This window comes from Centropristis striata, chromosome 3 (genome assembly GCF_030273125.1).
Source record: "Centropristis striata isolate RG_2023a ecotype Rhode Island chromosome 3, C.striata_1.0, whole genome shotgun sequence".
Taxonomy (NCBI): domain Eukaryota; kingdom Metazoa; phylum Chordata; class Actinopteri; order Perciformes; family Serranidae; genus Centropristis; species Centropristis striata.
Window position 1 is genome coordinate 5,316,785 of NC_081519.1, and position 27,099 is coordinate 5,343,883.

Here is a 27,099-nt window from a genome sequence, read left to right on the forward strand (position 1 = left end):
TGCAGGGCCAACTGACATACATGAAGCCAAATTAATTCAGCGTCTGGAGGCTGGGGATCACAGGAGAAAGGATGTTAAAAGCAGACCTGGCACCGGTGCAATGCTTATGAAATTAGATCTCCAGAATTTTGTTTGATTGGTTTTCATCTCACCCTGTCTTTCCTAAATTACAAGACTGTGAAGACAAGGCAATGAGCAAGAGGAAAGTCAGTGCATGAGTGAGCCAACGATTTGGTAAAAGAGTGGTCAAAGGCAAGAGAACCCCCAAGGACCGCTAGCGAGACAGCTGAGCTCATGGAGAGACAAAGAGCACAGATGGGCTAATACCTGAATGAAGGCCTCCATATTGCCGTTAAACAGCTTACGGTTAAAAATGGAGCGAGGTCTAGACTTCCGCATTCTCTGGGGTTTAGGGGGAAGAGTGGGGGGCCTGGGGAGATGGTGGGGGTTGTACGGTTGGTACAGGGTAAATATGAATGATAATGCAGTTGGTCAATGCAATTTTACACATCAAAACAGAGTCATTACCACAGTAATTTACACCTCCAAAAACACAATATTTAAATGAGATGAGAAGATAAAAACCTTTCTCATGTCTGTACAGTAAATATGAAGCTATAGCCAAGAATTGGTTAGCTTAGCTTAGCACAAAGACTGAAAACAGGGGGAAACAGCTAGCCTGGCTCTTATGTTTCATCCGAGTATCAACCTGAAAATGGAAGCCAATGCGGTCTTAAACCTCCATTCTTTCTAATGGCCAACAGAGGGCGACTCCCTTGGTTGCAACAAGAAGTCAGAATGTATGAAAGTCAATGAGAAAATTACCCCACTTCTTGGTTTATTTATTATCACCTCAATAAGCATTTTCTTAATGACTTCATGGTCTCAATCGCTGGTTTCAAGTGTTCTGCAATACAACATGATGTTAACTTTATAAATAATGGCCGTATTTAGAGTAAAATAGACAATAAAGCAGGGTATGCTTAAGGACGTAGCTACCTTGTTATTTGACAGGTCACTAGCACTCACCATTTTGTCTTAGAATGACCAAAAAAAAAGACCAAAAACACAAACTAATGGGTGACATCAAGGTGGCTACATCCACTTCTATGATACAGGCTGTGGTTATATCTGTACAAAAGGTGAAAGAAATACATGTTGTGGTTTCACTAGGTTATTCAGGCTAGCTGTTTTCCCCTGCTTCCAATCTTTATGTATATCTAATGTGAGATCATGGGACCGGTATCAACCTTCTAATCGAACTTGTGGCAAGAAAGTGAACAATCATATATCCCCAAATGTCAAACTACTCCTTTAAATTGACCCTTAGGCGGAGCTGCTGTAGCAAACTTTATCAAAGTCGCAAAATAATGACTACAGGAAATTTATCATGGAGAAAATTCAATAAAATGTTGATTGCATTTAATGAAATGTACTATAGTTCAAAATAGGTTAAAGCAAAACACTTGTTTTCAATTAGTCATGAGGCTGGCTTGTCAATATTTGTTCATTTTCTGCTCGCTGGATTGTTTATAAATAGAACAGCAGCAGGACATTATCCATCTCACTGGCATTTCATTTTTTAGTACGAACATATTTTTATAGATTAGAAACTGGGAAGAACAAACTCAGAGCGATGCCGCCTCTAATTAGGATCAAACCCTTTGTTCAACAAATAAGAGTGAAGTTGAGACTGCGTTCATATTCCCACACTGTGATCTCATTCCTGCCACATCCAGGGACACAGGAAGGATTTTACACATCATCGGCTACTTTATTCAGCCTCTTGTCACTGGACGTCTTACCTTGTTGTTCCATATTCAGCCCTCTCCCCTAAAAGGAGCAGAAAAAGAGCCAAAATTAGTATACGCCAGTTTTACAATCACAGAAGTTAGCTGTACGGTTGAGTGCTGGCCGACTATACGAGGCTGGCAGATGGAGACGGAAAGGGGTGTTATGAGAAAACGGGCATCTATTCAGGCAGGCTCAATGGGGTGAGCACCATGGCTGCATTTGACTCACCGCCAGGCAGCAGTCATTCAGCGGTTGCCCTAGAAACGGCACAAGAGCCCCAGAAGGGGATCGCTCGTCTACTCGCTCTGCAAAGTGAAAATGTATCCAGGGGCAACAAGAGTGGGAGGTTTGTGGGAGCTGATTTGTACAGTGTGATGATTCCATGATATCTGCAACACATTCGCACACACTCATCTCACTGTACGCAAACTAATTAAGGCCTCACTTTGATCAGTCAATCAGAAATGTTTGTTCACGGATCACGTCATGTGTAAAGCAGCTTCCAGCACAATCCGACTTTATGTCAAACACACATAATTCCAACCCTGAAGCAGACGCTTGAGTCTGAAGTGGAAACACAATGACATGGAATACATACATTTTTATTCACTCTTTTTTGCTTCGGTTTATGCATATTAAATATGACGAATATATGAATACCCTTTAAGCACAGGGCTACTAGTTCAAAGTTTTTTTCTGCATTACATTAAATCTCTATGGCGTGGCCGTCTTTTAAGTCCAAAAATTGTCAGGCTGTCAAGCAAATGACAACTTCTATAGAACAAGTTTTTATTCTACTTCAATCCAGCAAATACACAGCATATCCATATTCAAAGGTTAAAGTATTGAATGTACTTCTGAGAAACTATATATTCACCCAAAGACTGATATAATCTAAAGTAGATGCTTTAAAGATTTTGAATCAGTAACACATTGACATAGGACAATACACATTGGTTTGGCTCAGGTTAATGTGCATTAAATATATAAACAAACTATGGCCTTTTCATAGCCTTCAAGAAAAGTATTTCTCCTCACGAAATGTCAGGTTGTTGTTTTTTGAGCAAGGAATGCTGTTTGAGGTCCAAAAATAGTTGGGTTGTCAGGCAAATGACAAATTCGGGCAGATTGTAATTCTGTATTCTGTTTCCAAAAACATAGAGGAAACCAACTACTACATACCACCACGTTTAAATCTACTAATGTAGAGCAGGACTAGAAGGGCAGATAGCACACACCTCTGTCAACGCCATGCCCTTGAACCCTGTATGGGACTATTTTCCTACTCACCCTCCTGCCCAGCCCCACAAACATTCTGACCATGCACACACACCCAGCTCCTGCACAGCAGAGTTCATCATTAAATTGATTTTTGCAGTTTCCTTAATTGGTTTTTGTGATTTGGTCAAAAAGAGTACCCCCACTAGTGCTTTACAGTGGTAACAGTTCAGACGGAGAGTGGAACTGCGGCACACAAGATGACAAGAGTTTTTTTTCAGAAACAAATACCTACAAAATGATAAGAAATTATACTATGTGACACTTTTATCCAAAGCGACGCACATTTGAGAGTTCATACAACACAAGCAAAGATCTAGTCAGCAGACAACACATGAGTAAATGCCACAGGTTAAGTTTAAGTCCAATAGGATGTAGATATTATCAGGCAGTTAATGAATATATAGTAAAATTATGCTTTATAACAAGCTCTTTGTGGGTTATGTGTTTGTCCTATTCAGTGGCGGTTCTAGACCAATTTTACTGTCGGGGCCAAGGAGGGGCCAGTGTTTAATCAGAGGGGCACATTAGCACATGAAAAAATGGCAAAGATGATATTTAAGTATTCAAAATCTTTGAATGTCTTGAAAAAGACACAAAATGACCAAAAAAGACACAAAATGAGAAGACAGAATAACCAAAAAAAACCCACAGAAGAAATAAAAATGACAAAAAAAAGACACAAATTTACCAAAAAAGACACAAAATTACCAAAAAAAGACACAAAAAAGACACAAATGACCAAAAAAGACACAAAATGACTTACAAAGACACGTAAAGACATGAAAAGGATTCAAAAATGGACAAAATAGCCCTATAAGACTCAATGGAGTTAAACTATTATACAATGTACACATTCTGGGTTCCTTTTGTGTACAATGAGATATTGTTCCATTGTTCATTGTTATAAATTGATCATTTTATTATTAATTTGACACATCGGCCACAGCAGGGGCCAAAGGCTTCTTCACAGGGGCAGGGGCCCCTGGAGGCCCCTGTGTAGAACCGCCACTGGTCCTATTACAGAACCTCCTTGGACAGATTCAGGAATGATGATGAGTCTAAATTTTACCTGTACATTTGGTCTGTTATTATGTTATTATCCTAAATTCTGCTGGTAAAGACATCAGCTTCAGCCAGTGAGCGGTTCATGACCTGCTTTAATCTTATTTTCAACTTCATTTGTGTACTCCATCCTTCTAGTTAGCATTAGCCATATCCTTAGACCCACATATTTTGATCAAAGTGAAGAAATAGTTCCTGTGTCCACCCCGCGATTGAGACCTGCTGCTAAATTCTTATTATGCCAGGAGTTTTTCTGTAATTGTAATGACAGACAAACAAACCACACCAAAAACACCACCTCCTTGGCGGATGTAATAACAACACGTCTCACCTTCTCCTAGCGTCTGCTTCAAAAGGTCATGCTTGGCCTGAAGTTTGATAATGAGATTGCTGCCATTCAAGTACTCCTTGTATTTCTGCAGAGGAAATAAATAAAAAGACAAACAGCGACGAGGTTATTTCTCATAATAATGTTCAGTATGTGCATCTCAGAGTTTAATGTACTTTATTTGATAGGGACAATGCAGTTAGCATAGATACAGGACATGCATCTGATGTGCTGCATATAGAGATATAGCTTCAGCTAATTTTCAACTCCCGTCCCTAGTTGGGCTTTTACAACTACATACAAAATCACAATACTATAAAAATCCAATATACAATTACACCATCTACAAAATAGAATAAAATTACAAACAATTACAATATACATTTACCCTGAGAAAAAAATAAAAATAAAATAAACCCTGTATAAATATAGCTTAGAGTTTAAAATCATCATAAATCTATACAACAATAAGGAGAAAAGAAAGAAATAACAGAGTAAAAGAAAGGAAAAAAAAAAAAAAAAAACTACTTAAGACTATAAGACTTTAAGAATGGGTACAGCTCTGGTTTGCTTTAAGCCAGTGTTTTTTGTGAATGTTTCAGGATTAGTTATCTTCTCATTCGTCTGAGAACTCACAGTGAAGTAGAAGCCCTCGGTCTCCTGCTGATTGGCTCGTCTCTTAACGATGTTGGCCTTGCTCATGTAGGAGTCAGAGGACGCCGATTTGACCGACTCTGTGGACTGGCTGTGCTGGAAGGCCTCGGAAACATCAAAATCCTCCACTGTGAGCATGTCCTGAAGTGTCTGCATGGTGGCGTCGAGTGTCTTCCTCACCTGACACAGACGGGATGAAAACACGATTGAAACATTTGATTTTAAATCTAACAATATCCACAAAATCTGCATGTGTAATAAGAAATCTACTTAGCGTTAATTAGGTGATCTGTAGACACAAAAACAACAAAGCATATTGTAATTACACCAAATGTGCATACTACCAATACACCCTATCAGTATCACAAACAAGCTGTATGGTGCAAAACAAGCCAGCACGGTAGAAGATTTCATCACTGCAGGCCGTTTTCACAGCGGTTTGACTGACACACCGTAAACAACAGAGTAATTAGCTACCTAGCATGAGGCATCGTGACATGAAAGATTAACTATGCTTCCTCTATTTGAGGCAGACAGGAAGGCAGTGTGCATTTCCATATTCATGACAGACAGGCACTGACACACACATACACATCCCGGTGACCTTTAAACAGGTCTGTGTGAGTCACAGAGGCCTTGGTGACTCCAGGGCCAGCAGGCCAGGGAGCATGCTGGGAAGAGAGATGAACCCACAGGTCAGCGTCAGATTTTAGATGAACATAAATGCAGAGTGATGGTCCTGAAGATCGGTCGGTTGCTGTCAGCTGCCAATCTCACTTTAAAATAGAGGTGGGGGAAATAATCGATACAGCATAGTGTCGCAATTTTTTGCATGGCGATATTATATCGATTCATGGCTGCCAAGTATCGATATTTAGCGCCAGCGGGCCGTCAAGCTCACTTTTAGGAATATAATGGATATACTGCTATCATATGAAACTTGAAGATCTAAGGAATCTATAGTCACCTTAGAAATAAAAAGACTGAAGTGAGATGAATAGACTGATCATTTTGTCTTATCTCTTAGTGCAGGCAGGCCGGCAGTATTTTTTTTTTTCCGGAGGCCGTAGCAGGCTCACTTTTAGAAATATACTGGATTTACTGGTATCATATGAAACTAGAAGATCTAATGAATCTATAGTCACCTTAGAAATAAAAAGACTGAAGTGAGATGAATAGACTGATAATTTTCTCTTATCTCTTAGTGCTGGCAGGCCGGCAGTATTTTTTTTTTCGGAGGCCGTAGCAGGCTCACTTTTAGGAATATACTGGATTTACTGGTATCATATGAAACTAGAAGATCTAATGAATCTATAGTCACCTTAGAAATAAAAAGACTGAAGTGAGATGAATAGACTGATAATTTTGTCTTATCTCTTAGTGCCGGCAGGCCGGCAGTATTTTTTTTTTCCGGAGGCCGTAGCAGGCTCACTTTTAGGAATATACTGGATTTACTGGTATCATATGAAACTAGAAGATCTAAGGAATCTATAGGCATGTGCGTCAGGATATTGTGTCAGGAAGTTGTCGAAAGATAGCCTTTTGACTCTTGCGTGGAGTAATAAAAAAACTGAAGTGAGACGAATAGACTGATAATTTTCTCTTATTTGACAAAACAGTTCTTGATTGGATTACATTTTGTGGACACAAAATGCAGTTAAACAGTTAAATTGCAATATACTGTATCGCAATATTCACCATATCGCAAGTAACATCTTGAGTGAGATAAGCATCGGGTTAAAATCGTATGGTGGGGCCTCTGGTGATTCAAACATCTAGTTTAAAACATAAAAAAGCCAAAGAGCATATTGACATGCTTCAGGCGCTTTAAATGAGACAAACAGCCCTTTAATGAGTGAGAGTGGTATTTTTTTTAAATTGACAGTTCACCCAAAAAGAAAATCTTGAGTAACCGTTCAGGATTCCCGTAAAGAAATAAAAAAAATCCTGCATATTTTCTGGCACTTGGAGCACCACAAGCCGAGTGCTATATAGTTCCATTAACTGACACCAAAAGAAGCTAGATTGATAAACAGCACTAAAAGTAAGAGTGTATTTTTGACTCCCATTAACTGTTTTTGTCATTTGACATTTTGGGAAATGTGCCTATTCTCTTTTACTACAACTAAGATGTGCATGGGAATATTTATACCACCCTCAACATCTGTATGTTAAATAATGAAGCCACCAGCAGACAGCTTAGCTCAGCAGAAATACTGGACACAGTGAACAGATGGCTCTGTCCCAGTGTAATAAAATCCACCTTCCAGCACCTGGAATGTCAATGTCAAACTGTCTCTCACATTGTGGATCAAAGAAAGTCTGTAAAAGCTGTTTCTCAAAGACCCCAAAGCCTGTTAAAGTTGTGCTATTCTAGCGGCAGATAAGCATCTTTAACACATCTTCCTGTTCGGCTACATCTGGTCTCACTTGATTGATAGTTTGAACGATAAGACATTAATTTCCTGCTGCAGTATTTTGCAATAACCTGGTGATATGCAATGGCCTCTGCATTTTTCAATGTCTATGACTCAGACTATTATATGCACACCATGTTACTCTTCACCAATTTTTTCATTCTTTGACAAATTATCTACTTCTTTTACTTTGTGCTTGGGTAAATGCAGCTGGGACACAAGATGGTTCTTTTCAACTTTTTTTTGTCTAATATCATTATGTTTTATACATACTGTATACACCAAGGTTATAATAGTTTTGGATTTTTCATTAGTTTTAGTTTTAATTTCGTTGTGAATTTTTGTTTTCAAATTCTGTTCGTTTTAGTTCGTTTTTAGAGTGAGTTTGCTATTTTAGTTTAGTTTTTATTAGTTTTAGTGTTAGTTTTAGTTTTTTTGTAATGGGTATGTGCCTTCATTTCCTTTGGTTTATCAATCTTAGCCTCAATAAGGTTATTAACTCTTACAGTTCTGGGTGTTTTGTATTTTGGTTGAAGTGTAGACATCCCAGTCTCAGTAAACATATTTACCATGTGTTCCTGCATGTTGAAATAGAAACACTGAATTATGTATGAAAAAAGTTGACAAAGACGAAAACTAAGGACATTCACTATAATTTCAGTTAGTTTTAGTTAGTTTTGTAACCACACAATACAGTTTCAGTTAGTTATCGTTTTTTTAAAAACTCTAGTTTTTATTTTTATTTCACTTAACAAAAATGTTTTTTCAATTTTAGTTTTCGTTATTTTTTCATTAACTATAATAACCTTGGTATACACACACACAAAAGTTACACAATTTTAGAGTTTCCTGCAGTGTTTACCAGCAGACGTAGGCCATAAAGACCACCTCTCATCATCACATAACAATTTTTAAAACATTGTAATGAAAGGGTTAAAAGAGCAGAGTTGTTATCTGACACATCTTTAAGTGTGAAAGAGTGTGGCTGCTGTTTAGGCCATAATCTGCTGACTAAATAGATTTTAAAAAATGACACGTGTCAGGATCTGGGTGGTTACCACGTTGACTAGACGATTTCTTGGAGCAAACCCTGCATCCACTGCATACAGAGTACATATCACTCAGCAAATTTAGCCATACTGTCCTAGTAGTCCTTTAGCCAAGGGTTAAAAGAGCAGAGTTGTTATCTAACATCGGTCATCAAAAACTTTAGACAATTTTAAATCGTCTCTTAAGACTCATTTTTTCTCCCAGGCTTTCGAACCTGTGTGAGAAGAAAGTTGTTTCTGTATGTTGTATTGCACATCTCATGTAATATATTATTAGATCAAATTGTCTTTTATTTTTATTTGTGAGTTTATTGTTATTCAATTATGTATCTTGTATTGGATTGGATTTTGTTGTTGTTGTTATTCAGTTATGTAAAGCACTTTGGTCAACCTTGGTTGTATATAAGGTGCTCTAGAAATAAACGTGACCTTGACATATTTAATGAGTGTGGCTGCTGTTTAGGCCATAATCTGCTGACTAAATAGATCAAAAAAATGACATGTGTCAGGATCTGGGTGGTTACCACGTTGACTAGACAATTTCTTGGAGCAAACCCTGCATCCACTGCATCCAGAGTACATATCACTCAGCATATTTAGCCATACTGTCCTCTTCTGACTCAGCAGAAAGGAGCATTACTGTCTACAGCACACTGGCGGTGAGCTTTCTTCATTTTGAAATGAAACGCTGACACCGGCTACCTTCAGCCCTTTGAGACTTGTGCGAGTTCTCACCTCTTCATTCTCTATCCTCAGAGTGGCCAGGCGAGACTGCAGCTGGTGGTAGCGCATCAAGAGCTCCGTCTGGACAGGCTGCTGTGCACTCACCTGACACACCTGGGATTAAGAAAGAAAGAGAACTTTATCAGGAGGATTTACAGCAGAGAACAGAAAACACGATGAGATGCACTTTATATCGAGAGCTAAGACTTGCAAACACACAGAGCTATTCTCCTGTGGCTCACCTCATCCCCCATGTGTGGCTGATAGTCAAAGCGTGCTGGAGGACAGAAAATCTGGCTGTGCGTGTCCATAAACTTCAGCTTGTCTCCTCTAATGTCCATGGCATCTACGGCTCCTTCTAGCAGGTCCAGACCCTCATGGCGAGAAGTCTCCAGACTATACTCTGCAGACAGGTAGGTCCTCAAGGTGCGCGCCAGGCTTGCATGGAAACCTAATTCGCAACACTAAAAACAAAAAATTAAACATATAGTAACCCCGACTACCGGGTGATGTAGCAGACTTAGTACGTACACTGCAAAAAATGTCTGTAGATTTTACGGTGAAAAACTGCTAAACCATGACAGTAAAAGACCATAAAATGATAAATGGGTTAATTCAGTTTCAGTGACAATGAAAAACCGTAAATGTATATATCAGCCAAAACATCATTTTTTACATTTTTATTTCTTTTTTAAATACATTACTCCACTGTAAAATGCACTGGCACCGTGTTTGTAGCAAAAAATATGATGTACAAACCATCATTTTTGCATTCATTTTTTGTAAAAAAAAAAAAAATTCTCTCTGTTAAATGTACTAAACACCATATCTCCAACAGAAATAAACTGTAATATTTAATGGTAAAATCTTTAATTTATGCAGCATTTATAAAGTATTCTCTTGTCAATTATATGGCAGAACAAAGTTTCTTTTGATGGAAAAACTTTTTATTTAAACGGTAAAATATGGAATAAAATGGCAATCTTAAACGTGAAATCAACAGTTCTAATATCATTATACCGTAATGTTACAAAAAGTTGCACCGTATTTATTACGGTAAAGTTCTGGCAACCACAGCTGCTGGTTTTTTTACCGTAAAAACAAAGGTCTTTTTTTTACAGTGTAGAGGCCGCTGCAATGTGGATTGGTGCCCCCCTTGCATCTCATTATCTCCCTAATGCTCTTTCCCAAGTGTTGATTTTGTTTTATTGATATGACTGTCCAGTCCCCATTCCATGTATAATGTTAAAACAGTAAACTCTCTTAGAACTTTCCTTGTAAGGTCCATTATAGTCATGCTATTCTTGTGTTTGTTTTACTTCTACCTCTATCTTTATTTTATTTGTTTTTTATTTAATTTTATTTATTTTGGTTTATTTTTTTGCCTCTCTTTCTATATATTATTCAGTCTATGTGAAGTATTTAATTGCCTCTGCTGTCATGTATGTTCTCTGTTTTGTGTCTGTTTAAAAATGAATAAAATATTGGTTAAAAAAAACAAACAAAAAAAAACATATAGTAACCACTAACCAATAATAAACCAGTGCTTACAAAAGTGGCTCTGAGGCTAGTAGTTCTTTCAACATTTACACTTTTGTCGCTAATTACTTACATCTATCATGTCTGAGACATCATGGATGTAGTATTTGGCCACCAGGGCATTGGTAGCTGCCAGATTGAGGAGATAGTCGTTCCGGGCCTTTGTGCATTTCAGCTTGTTTTCAGAGTACTTGGCTTGTCTCTAGAGTGAAAGGGGGGAAAGAGAGAGTCACACATCAATGCCAGGATGTAAAATGGATTACAAATGTACTCAGGAATGCATTACTACATAAATCTGAGTTTATCTTCTATAATCTGTCAATATATGTAACACTTTGAGCAATTTAGAGATGGGTTCTCTGTAGATTTAATTGCATTTTTCAATGTCATTTGTGCAAATAGCAACTGGTGAAATTCAAGAAGCCTGTCACTAATGCATTTCTGAATTGACAGGAAAAAAATAATGGAAAAAATGTCCTGTTTTTCTCGTTTAATTAAATTATTATCTCTGAATTCTGACGGGGAAAAAATTGCTTTCTTTTTTTGGAATATTCGATTTTTTTTTGTCTGTGACAACTTTTCTAATTGAATGCATTCCTCGTCTGTACATTTGTACTTGAGTGCAGATAAAATGTCTATCACGTACAACACTTTACATCATGTATAAACTAGTCAACCGAAACAGACCTTCTCCTTCATTTTCTCCATCTTCTTGACGGAGCTCCGTCTCTGTGGACGTTCATCGTGACCGTATCGCAGCAGGCTGGAACCGATGTCGTTGGCCTTGCCGATGTGCTTCTCTTCCTGTTTCTCTGCCTCCTTCAGTTTGCTCTCAGCACTGATGCTCTCAGTGTGGTACATGTGGTACGTCTTCATCACCTGCAACAGCAAACATCTCCAGTCAAACTCTGCTCAGCACCGAGGGCATCATAGTGAAACAAGGACTTGTTAAACACTGCAAGAACTGAAAAGTTGGGTGAACTAAAAATTTCAAGGCAATAAACTTCGATAAAATTTTAAGTTGGACAATTAAACTAAATATTTTAAGTTTTTTTTGAGTTTGCTCAACTCTGAATTCTGATTTTTGTCAACTCAACTGTAAGTTGTACTAACTTATAATTTTACATTGTAATAACTTTTAATCCTTACTTCTGCTAACTCCTGCAATGTGCTGAATTGGCACGATTGTAATGCTGCTATGAAATGTCAGCTAATGCTGCGACCACAATTTTGAGTTAGCATTGTTACGCTAATGGCTACTCTTGTAGCTGTTTACAAGCAGCGCCGCTAGCATCAGTTAGCCGATAGCATCAGTTAGCCGCTAGCATCAGTTAGCCGCTAGCTTTCGCTACTGACCGAATTTCACAACAAAGAAATAAGAGTTAGCAGAACTATTGTCCCTTGTTGTGAACCCCAACTTAAAGATACTCAACTCACCAACTTGTTTTTGAGCAGACAACTGGCTTCCTTTGTTGTGCTAACTTACATTATTGCCCTAAATGTCAATCATTTATATTTCCAAGTTTTACCAACTTAAATCACTGTTTTAGGCCAAAAAATACAAGTTGGCTTTTTTGCAGTGAAAGGGAATGCAACTTTGAGGAGGAACAGAAGATTTGTGCAGGAAATGTTATATTGATATCTGTAATGTTTCACTGCTGGTAATATTAAGTCAATCTGCCTCAGTTTGACATAGTTTAATACAATTCAAAACACTATATTTGTCCTTAAATTGTCCTTCAAGCCACAAACAATTCATTCACAGACATTGAACAATCAGAAAGTACCAGAAATAATCCTGTAAATAAGGTTTGTCACAATATTCCTGTATTGAGGATAACCCTAATATTAAAAAATAATGAAAACCTAATATCATGATAATAATACACCCATGACAATATTATTTACATACTCCAATGAGTCTTAAATTTTAGCAATTTTTTATTTATTAGTTAATCTGGCTAACTTTTAACTACCCATTCAATGTAATTTCTTTTTTTTTGTTTTTGTACATGGTTGAATACTCTCTCTCCACCTCCCTACATGCCTATTTAGAATAATAACTAGTATAATTATTCACCAAAAATGAGGCAAAACAATAAAAAAAGATGCCACTTTCTAATACCATTTTGAAGAATTCTACAGATATCACGATAACAGCGTTATTATGAATTTGGCCTTAATTGTTTGTTGAAAATCTGATATCGTGGAAAACCCTACACTGAAAGTAAAAATAAAACGACACATGGCTTAATGGCAGTGTATGTCCAATACCCACATTGTGTCAAAAAGTGCATGTGTAAACTGGCCTTTTCTTTTACTTTAGTCTTGTGGCTACTGAAATTAAACCAAGCCTCCTTTTGACAAAGGGAAGTTACAATGATTTAATTAAAATATTTATAAATCGTAATTGTATTCACCCATCTCCTCCAAAGGAGACGAATTTACATACTTGATATTTAAGTAAATGACCACATAATCATGATGTGGTTGACAAAAAGATTAGGAATGTTTCCCAGCTAGGGGTGGGCGATATGGCCCTAAAAGAATATCACAATATTTCTGGCTATTTTTGCAATAACGATATTGACGATATTACGAAATACTTAAAAAGATATAGAAAATATGATTATATGATATTTTAGTCTGTATAAATAAATACAAATCTAAAATGTAGTGTGAAGTGCAAATCTCAACAGTTGCCAAATATAAAAAAAAATTACTCTTGACTCTTGAGTATGAGCAAATAATAAAAATAACCATAGGGGTTTCGGGGGCATATTTTAATGACATTTTGTAAAAGGAGAATAAAGGTTCTTGTATGTTTTATTTAAGGCGTCTTATTTTGACAGTCTTCTTGTAAGTTCTGTGGTGGATTCTGTTAACACACTGTGCTCTTATTTTGAAAGCTGCATGTGTTTAGCGACAGGGAGTAAGTAGCTTTTTGTGATTAAAACAACTTTAACCACTACATCAAGAAGTAGGAATGTTGCCAATATCATGATATGGATTTTTTTTAACCATAAAAAAAATATACCGATATTATCCTGAACAATACGATATGGCACACCCCTATTCCCAGCCCTAATCATTATATATTATGAACTCATGTAACCCTAGAATAATAGTCTGTTTTTTTTTCTGTGGACCTGTAAACATCAGGGAGTGTCTTTCTCATTCTGCTTATGGGCTTGTCACATTTTGATTGACACATCTGGAAGTGTTGTGCTGGGTGCGCCTGTCTAATGTGTCTACGTGTTTGCATTTGTTTGTCTTCACCACAGCATTGTAGTAAGTAAAAAAAAACCAGTCCTCACAATGTAAAGCAAGTGCTGTGTTACTGCAACTCCAGATCCTTCAGACAGGAATTTATCATGAAGTGCCGTCAACAAATTCTTGTTTTATTGTGTTATTAAAGCGATCGCATGTTTAACGAGTCACCCCGCATCAGCAGTACAATTAAACAACATCTGCTCCTCCATCACTCACTCCCAAGTTCCGGTTTCCTAGCAACCCTGAGTGAAGCGGACGTGCAAAGGACAGCGAGATCGATCAGCAGGGGAGGAAGGAGGTTACAAAGTGACAGTGAGCAACCTTGCCTGCACTCGGCGAAACAAGAAACTATACGGTACTCCCACAAAAAATCCAGCAGTAGATCAATACACAGATGAACACATCTACTACCTAATTTCACATTTAACTCAACTGATAACGCGAACAAATTTTGCAAGTTCATTTAACTTCTATCACTTCATCTCGGCCAAATCTTAACAGACTGCTGCAATTTCCTTGTGCTGTGTTCAGGAGCTGCAGACAGGCTTTTAATAATGCATGAATCACAGAGAGGAAAAAATCAATATCAGTAAAGCAGTAAAGTGCTGTATAATGTTACATGTGAGAATTTTTCTCTTGCGGTTCATTACATGCAAGTACAAGCGATTTGCTGTACATTCATTTGTACCAAACATCCTTTAAAAATGAGTGCGAGTAGTCATCTTTTATCAGTTAGGCTGAACTGCTAATAGACTGCTTTCTATCATTTTATGTTTATGCTACTTAAAAAAAAAAAAAAAAGAAGATATTTATGTAACAAATCCCCTGCGCAATAATGTGCTAAATTCCAGAGCTCCAACAATTTATCGGTGGACTGATATAATTGGCTGGCCTATTAAAGGTATATATGTATCAACTGGTATCAGTATATATGTTGTCCAATATTAGAATTTTTTACACAACATATAATGCAGAAATGATGCTTGGGATGATTTAGAAATGGTTATTATTTCTTTTATTATTTTTTTCATTCTTTATTTGAACAGTCAGCATTTGATTTTCATGTTTTCTTTATTTTCTCAATTTTCATTTCTAGAATTCTGAAGTTAAAAATGTAATACGTTGTATGTAAGGTATAATAATGTTAAATGTTCTTTAATCTTGTTTAAGAAAGCAGCCTTCTGAGTATCTTTGCATCGTCATCATATCAGTGAACAATCCACATAGAAATGTTTCTTTTTTAATTCCAGCTCAAACAAGTAACCATATCAGCCACCATGTCAGTATCAATTCATTTTTCTCTTCTAAAAATCTGTTTCAGCCTAAAAAAATCCCATATTTATGGGCTCTACTGATTCTGCAAAAGGTCATATCAGCACTAAGCAGCTTTCTGTTTTTCTGCACTCCAAACTTAAAATATTTTACTTAAAAGCATTATGGAGACTGTTCAACTTTGTTGCAATCATAAGTTATAAGTATAGGTCACAATCAATTGTACAGCACCATGATAAATGTGCATTAAGTTCATATCTATCGTTGCCCAAAGTCTTTTAATTATCTCTGATTGATCACTTAGTGTATTAATCAATAACATTCTAGATGTAATGCAGATGATTAAGTGTGCAGCAAGTAGCCAAAAGGTGGAATTTTATATATATAAAAATAATAAAAATAACAATAATATTAAATTAAGCAGAATCTCGATGATAGTCTTATTTTTTGCCTGTATGGAATAAAATTCTATTTTTCGCAAAGTGAGTCAGAATAACAGAATGATCACACCGCAAACAATCTGAAAATTAAAACTCCTGGCAGCCATTAGAGCATCCTGGTGTGACTTAGTTTATTTGAGGTTAAAAAAAAAATTATAACCTATAAAACTTAATGTTAAGTGTTTATATGTTCTATTAAAATGAGTTTACAGCCATTTATAACGTAGGATATATAATTTCACCAACTGCAGTTTCCCAACTAGCCTAAAGATTCTTGTACTTTTGCTTTTGTTTCCTCTGGTCAGTTCAGTTTTAAATGATTTGCTGCATATTTAAAATATATTAACTGATTCCTTTTGCAGATTATCTGTTGAACAATAACTAATGATCATATCATCAGTGAGCAATGGGAGCCAGAAGGAAGCGCTGTGATGTGTTTGCTGCCCTCTGCCCCACATACAGCAGATAATATCACTGCATCAGTTCATTTTCTTCCGCCAAGTGAGGAGGCATCAGCACTGAACACAGCTGTTGTCTATCTTTACCACCACACAGACCATTTCTGTGTGCTTAATCCCATGTGTGTACACATATTTCCACATGGGGTGTCTGATTGTATTTACAGTGCAACAAATGACAATCAACAGAGTGACAACACGCAACCAGATGTGTGTGATTACATGTAACCTTCGATGAAACTATTACAGCAGCTCATGTTTGCTGTGAGCACAGTGCACCTCTGCAGCACAGACTGCTGAGTCTGCTTGAAGCACTGCCAGGGGCAAGAACGCTCTCCCCTTCAACTGATGTAGAAATTCAGAGTGGGAGGAAGAATGCAAATTTTCTCCTTTCACGACCTCAGGAGATGGAAGAAATGACCTGTTAGAGGCTGCAGTGCTGATAAGGCATATCTGGTGTGTGCAGTGTCAGGCCAGCTGCCTCACAGGTTACAGGTTGAAAAAAAAAAAAAAGCTCTAGCTCAGGACTGATGATGCACAGAGTAACAGAGGGGGAAAGGGAAAAAACAGGCAGGCTGGTGTAGACAAAGAAAGGTAAGGCATGAAGGGGCAAGGATGTACACTGCAAAAAAAGAAAAGTTGGGTGAACTCAAAATTTCAAGGCAACAAACTTCGATAACATTTTAAGTTGGACAATTAAACTAAATATTTTAAGTTTTGTTTTTGAGTTTGCTCAACTCTGAATTCAGATTTTTGTCAACTCAACTGTAAGTTGTACTAACTTATAATTTTCATTGTAATAACTTTTAATACTTACTTCTGCTAACTTCTGCAATATGCTGAATTGGCACGATTGTAACGCTGAAATGTCAGCTAATGTTGCGACCACAATTTTGAGTTAGCTTTGATACGCTAATGGCTACTCTTGCAGCTGTAACAAGCAGCGCCGCTAGCATCAGTTAGCCGCTAGCATCAGGTAGCCGCTAGCGTCAGGTAGCCGCTAGCGTCAGTTAGCCGCTAGCATCAGTTAGCCGCTAGCATCAGTTAGCCGCTAGCTTTCGCTAATGACCAAATTTCACCGATTTCCCGCATTTCACAACAAAGAAATAAGAGTTAAAAAAAAAAAAAAGAGAAATAAGAGTTATCAGAACTATTGTCCCTTGTTGTGAACCCCAACTTAAAGATATAAGTAACAACAACTCACCAACTTGTTTTTGAGCGGACAACTGGCTTCCTTTGTTGTGCTAACTTACATAATTGCCCTAAATGTCAATAATTTATATTTCCAAGTTTTCCCAACTTAAATCACTGTTTGAGGCCAAAAAATACAAGTTGGCTTTTTTGCAGTGTATGTTCAACTCACAGTGTAGAGCTCATTGGTGACTTTCACCAACTCCTCGTGCATCTGCACCCCGATGTCTTTGCTCTGTAAAAGAGAAGAACAGGTGATACTTTCAAGGCAGGTATTCAAACATCTAAGACTAAGAACTGGGTCAACTAATAGAAGTGCCTCCCCACAAGTTAAAAAAACTTGAAGGCTGTGTGCCAGTTATATTTTGTATGTGAGGGATGTCAGCAGGCATTGAAATGCTGTCACTACTCTGCACCAGAAAAGATCTAATACAATGCCCAAAGTGCACATGCAGACAAAAATAGAACAGTGCAGTAACTGCAGAACATTTCCCAAGGAGTGGTGTCACAGTTTCAGCTCAGTTACAGGGGCTAAGAGCCTATGATGAATTGGACATGTCCCATGACAGGGCTTATAGCCCGAGAGGAGGAATGGGGCCAGCAGAGAGTGACTCTGGAAATCCTGTTGAGGGGATATGGAGCGATGCTTAGTCCAATCAATCCTGTTTTTTGTCACCTCTCAGGGACCACTTGTCAAAACAGCAACCTTGCATTTTCACATGTGACAAGAGTCACATTTCAGCACATTCAGTGCACTTAAACTTTGACTTAACAAACGGCAGAGTTGATTCATTCCCTTCCACGCATGTGTAATTCATTAGCAGTGAGACTGCACTGCAGCTGAACCAGGATGCTACAGCATAACAGGATTATTGTTTTGGAAAACTCTGTCACAATTTGGGCTAAGTTCTTGCAGAGGGAGACAGTTTTTTCTGCAGGCGGCTACGAGTCCTCCTCTTTCTGCTGGCCGCAAGCCATCCCGGTCTCATCAAGGCTCCTATCATGACAGTTCAGAGCCCCCTAGAGGGCATAAATTACTATAGACTTCTGCCTCTGTCAAATGATACTGATCTAAGATCCCCTAGGCAGATAGTTCATCACTGCCCCTAAACCATATGCTACTCTTATGCATACCATACATTACAAACACACGCCCGATAAGAAGTGAGAGAAAGAAACCAAGAATGAGTGATACACAAATGTATTCTATGTCTTAAATTTTCTGTAAAAGAAACAAGCTACGTCTAATTCTCTCCGCAGATTACTGAATGAGTCCCAGTTGATGTGAATTTGCTGTGAAATGGAATGAGCGGGAGTATGGGTGACAAGAGTGATGAGGTGTAAAGCGCGTCAAAAAAAGGTTAGTGATCTAAATAGGGAGCAAACTGAGCATGATATTGAGAATGACAATGCACATGATGAGTGGGGGAGGTTAAAACGAGAAACGGAATCGCTCAGCAACTGTGTAAAGCTTTACTGTAGACACGTGGCACTCTCACAGTAGAAGCTGACTACCGTGAGAGTAGCTAAGAGGTGAAAGTAGTGCAATTTTAAGTTGGAAAACCTTAACGATGGGCATGGGTGGATTACTGAACAGGCCTACCAGGCACAGGCCCAGGGACCTAATTGGCAGAGGGCCCTCTGGCCTTCACCTATAAAATGTTGCTTGGAGAAACATGTAGCAAGCAGGAAGAGATGCAACATTTCAACAAAGAGACACAAAGCAACTACAAGTAGACACAAAAAGACCACAGCGACATAAACAACTACAGAGACATGCAGAATGAGTAGAAAGAGGGAAAACAAATACCAAAAAGAACCATGAAACAACTGCAACAAGACACAAAAAGACCACAAAGAAATATAATCAACTACAACAAAAAACAACTTGATGACAAAGAAATTCAAAAGACAATACATAGGGAAAAAACAACAAATAACTACAAAAAGAGCTAAATATTTACATAGTGAAACAAAAAATCCACAAAAACACACACATTGTTCTCAAAGGGAGACAAAACAACCACAAAGAGACAAAAATAACTACAAACAGACACAAATGACCAAAAGAGACACAAAATCACCAAAGGTGACAAAAAATAACCACAAGAGACATAAACAACTACAATGAGACACAAAATGACCAAAAGAGACACAAAATAACTACAAGAGACATAAACGACTAAAAAGAGACACAAAATGACCAAAAGAGACACAATAACTACAAGAGACATAAACTATTAAAAAGAGACACAAAATGACCACAGAGACAAACAACTGTAGACAGACACAAAACAACTGCAAAGAGACACAAAATGACCAAAAGAGACACAAAACAACTACAGAGAGACACACAATGATCACAAAGGAACATTAAAAAAATTACAAAGAGAAGAAAAATGACAGAGAGATGCAAAACGACTACAATAACTGAAATAACTACAAAAGACCAAAACATGTGACATAAATCTATTACAAGGGACACAAAACATCCATAAAAAACACACAAATTGTTCTCAAAGGGAGACAAAACAACCAAAAAGAGACACAAAATAACTACAAGAGACATAAACGACTACAAAGAGACACAAAATGACCAAAAGATACACAAAATAACTACAAGAGACATAAACGACTAAAAAGAGACACAAAATGACCACAGAGACAAACAACTATAGAGACACAAAACAACTGCAAAGAGACACAAAATGACCAAAAGAGACACAAAACAACTACAGAGAGACACACAATGATCACAAAGGAACATTAAAAAAATTACAAAGAGAAGAAAAATGACACAGAGATGCAAAACGACTACAATAACTGAAATAACTACAAAAGACCAAAACATGTGACATAAATCTATTACAAGGGACACAAAACATCCATAAAAAACACACAAATTGTTCTCAAAGAGGAACAAAATCACGACAGAAACAAAGACAATACAAAGAGGTCAAGCAGCAGAAAAAGAGTGTCTTGCTCCTCTGGAGGAGAGGAGAGGTGGTGTATGGGGTCTTTTGCATGTCTGTGCCCAGAGGCCCTTTGTCTCATAATCCGCCCATGGTGATGGGGAGGAATAGTTAACCTAATGGCCATTATTTGAAACCAGGCTATAAAGAAGCCGGGAGGACCTTGCATGCAACGGTGTAGTGTAATTGAAATGCTGATTAAATATCATTGGTCACGACAGGAGACAAATGACACAGTGGAGCTCATCACATGAGTCACAATGATCTCAGATAAAAATTCAGAAGGAAAATGCTGTATGAGAACCGAAGAGCATGCCATATAATGTACGTCCCGATACATTTCGCCATATTTTTACATATTTTTGTTGGTGTGGCGTCAAGTTCCCAGCTGTGGGCATCAGTCATGCGATTGAAGCAGATAAGTTCTGTGACTGTGTGCGTTAGTAACGGTCAGGGTTACGTGCCCTCATCCGTTTAATTCAGATTCTGACCTTTTTGAAGAGTCTGATGACATCCTCGCCCACGTGTGCCAGGCGGACAATGACGTTGTTGTTGTAGATGTCGCTGAGAGTGGCGTGGTCTCTGCTCTCCCGCCTGGTCTGCTCCAAGACCAAATACCAGCAGTTCACAGTGGATAGGAGGTTCTGGTCCTTTCTGAAACAGCAGAGGAAACATTTCACAAGGATGAAGACATTGGTCTGTTTTAATGTCTACAAAGCTGCCCAACATACATTAATACAACCGCAGTATCAGACCACGCAGTATACTGCCCAGATGTACGAAAAATGGGTTATTTTTCAAAAAATACAAATTGTTGCGAGATTAGTTTAACTCTTTAGCCTGGGTATACCCATACTGCCTTGCGCGCTCGAATTTAATTTCGAACCTCCAGGCAGTCTGGAAACCAGAGAGGTTTCTTAGCCCTGTTTTAGGGATCCAATCACAGAGCGGGGAGGGACGGCAAGACGATGACGCGTACTACTCGGCCCTTGGAAGCTTGTAGTTTTCTTACAGAGCCAACATGGCTGCTGCAGACGCGAAACTCGAGATCACCGGTAGCACCGGTGATTAGCGGTGCTAGCGGCGCTACGAGCCGGCGGTCTCGCCGGTGATCTGGCTACGAGCCGGGGGACAGCGGAGCCGCCCAGAGACCCGCAGCAGCTTGTTTATTGCCCATAAAATCAGTGGATGTGTGTGGCTGAATGACATGAGGGGGAATAAAGCGTGAAAATAAATAATCTTGCAGAAAGCGAGAACTGGAGAAGCAAAGCAGCAAGCAACACTCTCACAGACACACACACAACAAACATCCATTTCTGTTGCTCTACTACGTCATCTGGTATAACTGATCTGATTGGCTAAGAGCTACCTACAGACGCTTTTGATAGACATTCTAAGCATCCAATAAACGGCTCCGGAGGATTGTAAACCACACCTCCTCTACGGAGAAATTAACGGTTGGTTTCCAGACCAAATCTCAAATGAGATTTGGTCTGGTGTTAGCCAGGCTATTAACTCTTATGAAAATACTTTAAAAAACCCATAAAACTTGACAAAGACAGTCTTAGGAGCCGCATAGATCTCCCATTTGATCCATTGGTACCAGCTCTGGGGCTTTACATATTAGAGATCAAGAGGTCACCACACATGTAGCGAGGAATCAGCGATACAGAGCCACACACACACACACAGACACACACACAGACACACAGACACACACACACACACAGACAGACAGACACACACACACACACACACACACACACACACACACACACACGTCTCCTTGCTCGAGGGAGCATGTGACTTCAATTATCCTCACACCAAAGAGTTTGTTTGTCTTCATCTTTTGTCTTTAGAGCTTTTAACTACATTTCTTTGACCTCGAACATTTGTGACTAAAAAACAAACAAGCTGCTTCGTACCTTTAATATACACGGCCCACTTAAAAGCTGTGTGTAAAAAGCTTTCGCTCTTGGCTGAGAGCTGACCATTGCTGGGATCCGATCCAAATCCAACTTTATTTCTACTTTAATGACTAGTGAAGCCAGAAGAGTGAAGTTAAGATGAAGGATTAACACTTTGCATGTCTTTGTTTATAGGGAAGAGTACATTCAAAAGGAAGTTCACACTCTGATAGCCATCTCTGCTGACTTGCACCAGCAGAAGCTTTTATCATTTCACAGAGGCTGTCAGTAGCTCTAGAAAGAGTAATGAACCGTTTTAGTTTTTAGAGCAAAGCTGCCACAATTTTCTTTTTATTGTAAAAGCAGATTTTCTAGAAAAACTGAAGAATCACTGCCTACACCGACCAGCCATGTTGTGTTTTGCACCCATGTCTGTCCAGACTCATGTGTAGCCATGACAACAAACAATGTTTTAAATTTGGATGTTGCTGCCAAGAAGCTACAAATTCTAAGAATTGGATGCTTCACATATATCTTCAAACCACCAAACCAGTCACCACAGTTTCAAGATTGCTACCCAAGATTAGAGTCACTAATTCGGTGTTCGACCAAATTAGAAATATGATCACAATCTAAACTTCTCTTCTTGAGAAATGGTGTTGATAAAATGTTTTTGCAGAACATTATTATGATGTCACAGTGAAGCTGACCTTTGACCTTTGGGATACAAAATGTAGTCACTTGATCAATTTTATTCTATTAGACATTTGTGTAAAATCTTGTCAAAATTGGCATATAAATTCTTGGCCAAATACACTGTTGCCCCCTTGACCTCTAAAATCGAATTAGTTCGTCTTTGAGTCCAAGACGTTTGTGCAAAATTTAAATAAATGTTCCTGAGATGTCATGTTCATGAGAAGGAGAACGTCTGACAAACAACCGTAAAATATTCTGCCTTCAGCCAGGGTTTGTTGCTGGCACTGAGACATAAAAACCAATATCCTCTTACATGTCATACAGAAAACCATTTCCTTGCTTGTGACTTGTAAAACTAACTTGCTTAAGGCTGCCCGCTCCTCTTTATTTTGGCAACAAAACCACTGCACACTCACCGAGCTCCATCAGCATCAACATCCTGACCATTCTAAACCACAAGCAGCAAACTCAAGGAAGGTGTACTTGAGCAAAGATAACTGATACAGTGATGCAATCATTATGATGTAGGCCTGCTGATTTTCATGAAATGTTACTGTGGCAGCTATATTTATAACTGACTAGCTTAAAGATTTAATTCTAATACTATCACAAGCATACCATAAAATACCACCCAGATATAATATTTTTACACAGCAGCCACGGACAGACATGATCAATGACTCCTTGTATGACTAATTACAATTTTAAGATTAATTCATTCTTTCTGGTTCCTTCTTGCATTTAAATCAGGTATACAGCAACTGATAACCAATCTAATTGAAGAATCTGCCTTCTACAGTCCAGAAATCCCCAAAACAGCTCTATTTAACAGCACTGTCCTGCTCTTTAAAGTGCTGATCCCAATACTATTCACATATGAAGTTAAAGATTTTTTTTCACCAAAAAGGTTTATTTTGTATCTTTAAGTTTATCCAACTAACTGTATATTCTTCATTGCTGTTCTCAGGTGTGGAGAACCCCAGGATTATATTCTGGGTCCTCAATAATTCTGTATCTGCATCAGCTGGTCAAATAATACATCACCATTGCATTTGTTTCCATGAATATGGTAACATGCAATTTTACGTGTCCATAAAATCATAAAGCGGCAATGTGACTAACATGTGGATTTTAATGTGACTTAAAACCAAGACACTAATGCAAATCATTTCAAATGATTTATTAAAGTCTTTGCAAAACGTCTGATGAAAAAAACTGAGCTGAGTCATAAATGCAGCAGTTATTTTTGACTATAATCTCACTTCTCGAAGAACATATTGAAAGAGTTGTCCTGACTTGTTTTCTGTCAGCTCATTGAAAAACTTTGATCATTGTATACTTGGAGTGGTTTATGCAGGCTTTCATTTTCTTTTTTGAAAGCCTGAGTAAACCTTTATGACTGTTTTCCTGTCTTGGTGAAGCTCAGTCTGATCTTCAGCAATGATAGCTTCCGCACTATGACAAAGACGAAATCATATAGAGCCGCACTGTATCTCCCTCTACAAAATTCTTCAGAAACTCACTCTTTGATATAATGTTTCATGGTTATTGTGGTTGTTTCATAAGTTAAAACCACATACTGATTTACACGTATGTTTGTTTCAGGTCTAAACGCCAGATGTCTATTCCATATTCTTGGATATAATGGTTCTGATCTAGTTTATGAATTTCATTCTGTCTGGGTGAATTATGCTGAAAAAGAAGCACAATCTCAACTACAAGAGAACAGAAAAAGTTCTGCTTTGACAGCGAGTTAAAAGAGTTGCACTTGTGATGCTAAAGGTAATCCAGAGTTCTGGGCATCAGCATCTCCGCTCCTTTCATCCTTTAACACTATGATAAAAAACACGAACAAGCTATCCCTATAGGCTCTCCTTTCAAGCAGAGCAGGTGTTTGATCCTGTACATGGGATGCTAGAACCAGGACTATAAATCTTTGGCTGTTGGCTGCTCTTGAATAAGGATGAGACTGAACTTGATGCAGAACTGCTCATGGAAGATGACAGAAGGTTTTCAACATGACAGTCTACAAAGTACAAGACCCGTTTCACGACAAGGTCTCTGCATGATAAAGTAGCTGAACTACAGTGAACTGACAATGCAAACACATACTGCACCTATTAACTATTGTACATGTTGGATATAATGTGTCTTTTCAAAAAGGTACACAGCGCCGTCATCTTTTATATTCACATTTCTGCTGCAGCTGCTCTATTACAGGAGGAGGTTTTCAAAAAAAAATTCTTGACAATCTCCTGCCAGCTGCTTTATTTCATCTGACATCAGAAAAAAAATGAAAATCTGGACGGATAAAGGATAAAAAAAAAATAAAAGGAGGGAGAGTGCAGAGCCAGAAGACCGTATGAGATTATTAACGATAGAGACTTAGTCGGTCCATTGTAGTCTGTGAGTGTAAATCTAGCCTTTGACAGACAGATTTAATGATGACCATTTAATGTGACGGGGGGGAATCTGGGACAGCAGGGTGTACAGAGAAGTCATGCAATGTGAGTCTCTTCCAGGGGTCTCCCTTTGAGGGAATGCTCCATTTATCAATGTCCCAGTGACGGGAGCTCTCCGCCACGATTACGTTTTATATCCAATTGGCCGGAGAGACTGAAAGAGAGACGGAGAGACCTCTCCTGAATAAACCAACGTGTTTGTTACGCATGACTGACACGGCCAGGTCACATGAAGGGGTGCGCAACTGCATATGTATCAATTAAACTGCCTTTACTGCAGTTCTTTGTGAGGTAAGTTCCATTTCCTGCACTGCTAATTCAGTACTACCACACAGGAAAAGGGCAGATGTTTCAAATAGATTCAAATTTGTCAAACTAATCTTAACTCAATGTCCATTTATTATCATTTTCAGAAGGTTTGAACCACATTTGGAGGCCTTTTCGGTCTATTTTCATGGAGAAGAGAGGACTTTTATGTTTAAAATTGTCATTGAACATATTATAATTTATTCATATTAATTCAAATCATTCATTTCCTCTTATTTATGGCCGCTGATTCAAATCACCCACATGGCCAAGGGCAGCGTATACAGTTGGAAAATCGTCTGGGAGTCAGAGGGAGCTGCAGGCTGGTCAAAGCATCTAAGCAGCAATTGTTAAAAAGGCTGAAGGGTTTGTTTGTTTCATGACTACAGATCTCCCTTACACCAACATTTAAAACAATTTCAGTCAACCTGAGTCAAAAAAAAAAGGCCCATATTGTTGCTTTCTTCAGACTCCTAACTGAAGTTTAATTTGTTTATTCTGTGTCCATCGAGACAATACAAGTATTTGGGTAGCAGTCTAGCGTGAAGTGTAGTGTGAGAATGAAAATGAAATGACAGCCACATAGAAAAGACTGGGGGCTGGGGTGGGGGGGTGGGGGGTGGATAAAGAGTCTGACCTAGTTGGGAGGAACACAGCAGCCTGAGGCCACAAGCTTCCTTGGCCCTGGCTTCATTTCAGGTCATTTCTTCTGCCTTTATCCCGCCTCTCCTTTTTGTTGCTTATCCCTCCTCTTTCTTTTTTTCCATCTCGCTGTGCCGTGCCAGTGATCAGTATGAAATATGTAACAGTTGTTTACCGGTCAAACACATTCGATACAGACGTTCCGGTGCTTAGCAGACAGACAGACAGTGGTGAGACTCACTTGAAGTGATGGTGCTCTCTGGAGGTGCGGATCTTGGCAGAGTAACGCTCGGCCAGTTTGTCCAGGCCTCTGGAGTACTCCAGCTGGAGTTCGGCCTTTCGACGGAAGAAGTCCTGCAGGTCCTGCAGCAGCTGCAGCCGAGACTCAGACTGCTGCTCCAGACAACGGAACTGCTCCACCAGCTGGTTACGGATCTCTGCATATCAAAAAGGGAGAGACCACCTTCAGAATAAATAGAGCCTCTCTGGGGGAGTGGGCTTACATGCTGGGCCTCACTTCTGGCTGCCAAACAGTGCTGCAGGTCAGCAGTTAACTCACAGTCCCTCAGCTGTTGATGTTGTAAATACAAATATGTGAGGATACAGTCGAGCACAAGCAATAAGAAAATACCA

At 38.5% G+C, this 27,099-nt stretch overlaps 1 protein-coding gene across 2 annotated transcripts in view; it reads right to left on the reverse strand.

Annotated features, from left to right (window-relative positions):
- Positions 1-27,099, reverse strand: part of LOC131965369 (SLIT-ROBO Rho GTPase-activating protein 3-like) — a 52,246-nt gene that overhangs the window by 15,214 nt on the left and 9,933 nt on the right. Inside the window, exons 2-12 of one of the 2 annotated variants that reach the window (XM_059328494.1) lie at positions 26,708-26,903; positions 20,945-21,107; positions 17,654-17,716; positions 11,535-11,726; positions 10,921-11,049; positions 9,551-9,772; positions 9,321-9,422; positions 5,102-5,299; positions 4,469-4,553; positions 1,806-1,833; positions 328-430 (exon numbers count right to left, since the gene is read on the reverse strand). In XM_059328494.1, coding sequence (XP_059184477.1) covers positions 328-430; positions 1,806-1,833; positions 4,469-4,553; positions 5,102-5,299; positions 9,321-9,422; positions 9,551-9,772; positions 10,921-11,049; positions 11,535-11,726; positions 17,654-17,716; positions 20,945-21,107; positions 26,708-26,903 — 1,481 coding nt within the window. The remainder of the gene's footprint in view (positions 1-327; positions 431-1,805; positions 1,834-4,468; positions 4,554-5,101; positions 5,300-9,320; positions 9,423-9,550; positions 9,773-10,920; positions 11,050-11,534; positions 11,727-17,653; positions 17,717-20,944; positions 21,108-26,707; positions 26,904-27,099) is intronic. The other variant, XM_059328495.1, reaches the window with a different exon arrangement.